The sequence below is a fragment of the Gavialis gangeticus genome, unplaced genomic scaffold (assembly GCF_001723915.1).
Source record: "Gavialis gangeticus isolate Ggan-Ray unplaced genomic scaffold, GavGan_comp1, whole genome shotgun sequence".
Lineage (NCBI taxonomy): Eukaryota > Metazoa > Chordata > Crocodylia > Gavialidae > Gavialis > Gavialis gangeticus.
The window spans coordinates 7,046,334-7,049,433 of NW_017728995.1; the positions used below are offsets into that span (position 1 = coordinate 7,046,334).

At 45.3% G+C, this 3,100-nt stretch overlaps 1 protein-coding gene across 1 annotated transcript in view; it reads left to right on the forward strand.

Moving 5' to 3' along the window:
• The window catches only part of PQLC2L (PQ loop repeat containing 2 like), a 42,265-nt gene extending 40,969 nt beyond the window's left edge, over positions 1-1,296 (forward strand). The window contains exon 9 of the mRNA XM_019503203.1: positions 1,111-1,296. Within this exon, the coding sequence (XP_019358748.1) occupies positions 1,111-1,221 (111 nt within the window). The 3' untranslated portion in view covers positions 1,222-1,296. The remainder of the gene's footprint in view (positions 1-1,110) is intronic.
• Positions 1,297-3,100: the final 1,804 nt, after the last annotated feature.

The following is a 3,100-nucleotide window of genomic DNA, read 5'->3' on the forward strand; positions in this document are numbered from 1 at the left end:
TTTTTTTTTTTTATACCAGTATGTTCCTTACTGAGTTTGGTGCATATCTTTAAGATGTTTGAAACTCCTCAAGTTTCTAGTAGAAATGCTTAAGAAACTCATCCTCTGCCCCTTAGTTCTGGCTTTTTAAAAAAAAATGTAAAAGGCTGTGGTTCTGACCAAGGCATGCAACCACGAAGAAAAAGAAAAAAGTGTGTAGTTCTAATTTTTTAATCTTAATATATAAGTGGCATTTGTAATTTATCCATGTTAAAACAGAAATAAGACAAATATGCATATTACACAATTTTCTGCTCTGAAGGCTAGTACTAAGCAGTGAGACTAGTACTAAACAATGAGTCAGAACTTCAAATAACGAGAGTTCTGAAAGCTTTTTGAAGGATAACAGAATGTTGAAGATTCTTGTTTCTTGTTAGACTCAGATAGGCTCTAACTTACTTGTGGAGCAAATTTCCAGGGACTGCGCTCATTTATAGTAGGCTCCCTCCAGCTGCTTATGGGCTGCCTCATAGCCTAGAATAACCATAGTGCAAAGCACTACAATCCTAGAATCCCACCCCCAGAATCAATGTGGACCTGGACTTGCAGGCTACGGGTGCCATCATGGAACATGTCAGTCCTAAAGTGGGCAAATTAGAAGGGCCTCTATAACCTCCCAGCTAGATACTATGCAGGCCACTAAAAAGGGGCCAGAGTGAGGGCCAGGATCTTTCCCAGTGTGCTTTCACGTGCATTAATGTCATCAACATAAAGGATATCTGAAAGGCTTAGGTGGTAGATTGGGAATGCATGTTAGAAGTGGGAAGGAGTAGGGGAATAGCTGCGTGACTGAAAGTTGGTCCACTTCTGGCCCATGAGGAGTCTTGAGGTCCAGATTCAGCCCAAGGAGAGCAGGTAAGTTTGGCACCCCTGCTCAAGAGAGATTTTTTTTTTTGAACTTTTTCGTTTGGAGGACTCGGTCTACTGCTCTGTCCCAGACAGTAGTCTCTACTAAGTGGATAACTGGTTTTCTCCTGGACAGCAGTCTTTATGTTCTTAGTAGAAAGCAAGAGCTGCAAATGCTATCTCAGTATTATGTTTTTAATAATTTCCTTACCCAAAAGCATACAGATAACAGCACAATTTGTCATATATCGCAAACAGAACAAGAGAAGATTCAGTTTAGTGGCAATGGAAGTGAAACCATTACTTGTGGATGAAGAGGATTCACAAAACATCTGACTCTTGTTGTTTTTGCTACCATTTACACCTTGAGCTTGAACACTTTTCACAGAATAAAATCTGTTTAGAGACAAAACTCATTGTTAGAGGCATTCTTGGCAACAGTGTGGACTTATACAAATAAAAATTGTCTACTGTATTGTATGTGGCAAGATGACACGTTTTCTTCTAAAGTGTCCCTGCTGCAGAGCACTCAGGTGCCCTGCACCTGAGAGCAGAAAAGCCTCAGGAGAGGCCCCTAGTGGCAAGAAGGGGGAGGCTCAGCTGCCAGTTACCAGGGCAGCCAGAGTCGCAGGTGCTGGTTGCTAGGACAACCACTGGGGAGCCAGCTGACAGGAAGGGGCAGGGCCTGGCCCTTCTTAAGCCCCAGGCATGAGGCCAGAAGGGCAGTTCCCCTCTGGCAACCAAGGGAAGGGGAGCTCGGCCAGTCAGACAGAGGGGAGAAGCCCGACTGCATGAGCATCCCCTGATTGCTGCTGTGGGTTGGAGTATTTCCCGGTAGGGATTGACTGTTGTTTGGCCGGACAGTTTAGCTTTTTATGTTATAGCCTGGGGGCTCTGTGTTTTTGTGTTTGCTGTTTTGACCAGAGGACTGGGTCAGGCTATTAGTGGTTGGTGGAGGCCTCAGAGAGGCTCCACGGTAGCGTGGGGACCTTCGCGCCAGAGAGGGCATATGATTTGGGGTGCATTGACCCCAGCCCCAGAGCAAAGGGTGGTGGCGAGGAGCCCCAGAGCAAAGGCCAAATCACAGCAGGGCCCAGGTCGAAACCATGTTGGTACCATCTGCGAGGCTTGGGCTGCAGTGTAGGGGAGGAAGAGGATTTGCAGATAGCGCCGCCTGGCACTGGGGCACACAAAGTGGGCAGCCTCCTCTTAATTGCATCAATCAATCAAGATCAAGGCATAGCAGGTGAGTAAGCAGGCGGTTGGCTTATACCAGGAGGGTGGAGTCACCAATAGAAAGGCTCCAGTAGCAATACTCCTGCCACAGTCCCCAAATTACTTTTATTCACTGTAGTCTTCTGTGGCGCTAGAGCAATGGGTGCTCTAGGAATATTTAGAATAGCCAATATCAGGGTATAGTCCATATTGTAAAGTAACTCGGAAGCAAGTTGGAAGAAGCCACTGTAACTGTTCAACTATTCCTTAATCTAAGAAGCTTGGCAAAATGCAGTGCAAGTGAATTATAAATACTAAATACAGTCAAAATAAAACTTTGGTTAGTCTCTGGCATTTGTCTGGTTTTCTTCCATGTTTTAAATGGGGGGAGATATGTATATATTAGACACATGTATGTAGCTTAATAGTAACATGGGAGGTTAAAGACAGGATCAAAAGCATCCTTGTTCCATGAGTCTTCATAAGGCCTACAGACTCTTCAGGTCACCCTTTAAGCCCTCAAAATAGGATGTTGTTTCTCACACAGGACCAAATTTCTCCCACATCAAAAAAGAACATAACTTTTAGATGCCTTTGAGCTTTCTTAGTACTGAAGCCAGATTCTGGCTATTACATGTAATACCATATTGACTCAAATCCGAGACAAGGTTTTTCCTGAATCACCATGAGGGGGGAAAGCCTTTCTTAGGGCAGGCAACAGCTCAGTTCTAGCTTCAGTCCTGGGCTTAGAGCCAAAACCAGAGCCAAGCCACTGCTTGTCCCATAGGGATATGTGAAACCGACCATATTCAATTTGGATTCAGATTCAGCCCAAATCGGGGACAGTGATTCGATTAGTTGATTCAGAGAATCAGCGATTCGGCCACTGACAGCTCTAAATGTTTTTTCTAAATAAGGTACCAGGTGCGGCTCATGAACGCTGAGATGGTGGGGCGGCTGGAACATCCCACAGGAGCACAGTGAGGGCCCCCCCCCCCCC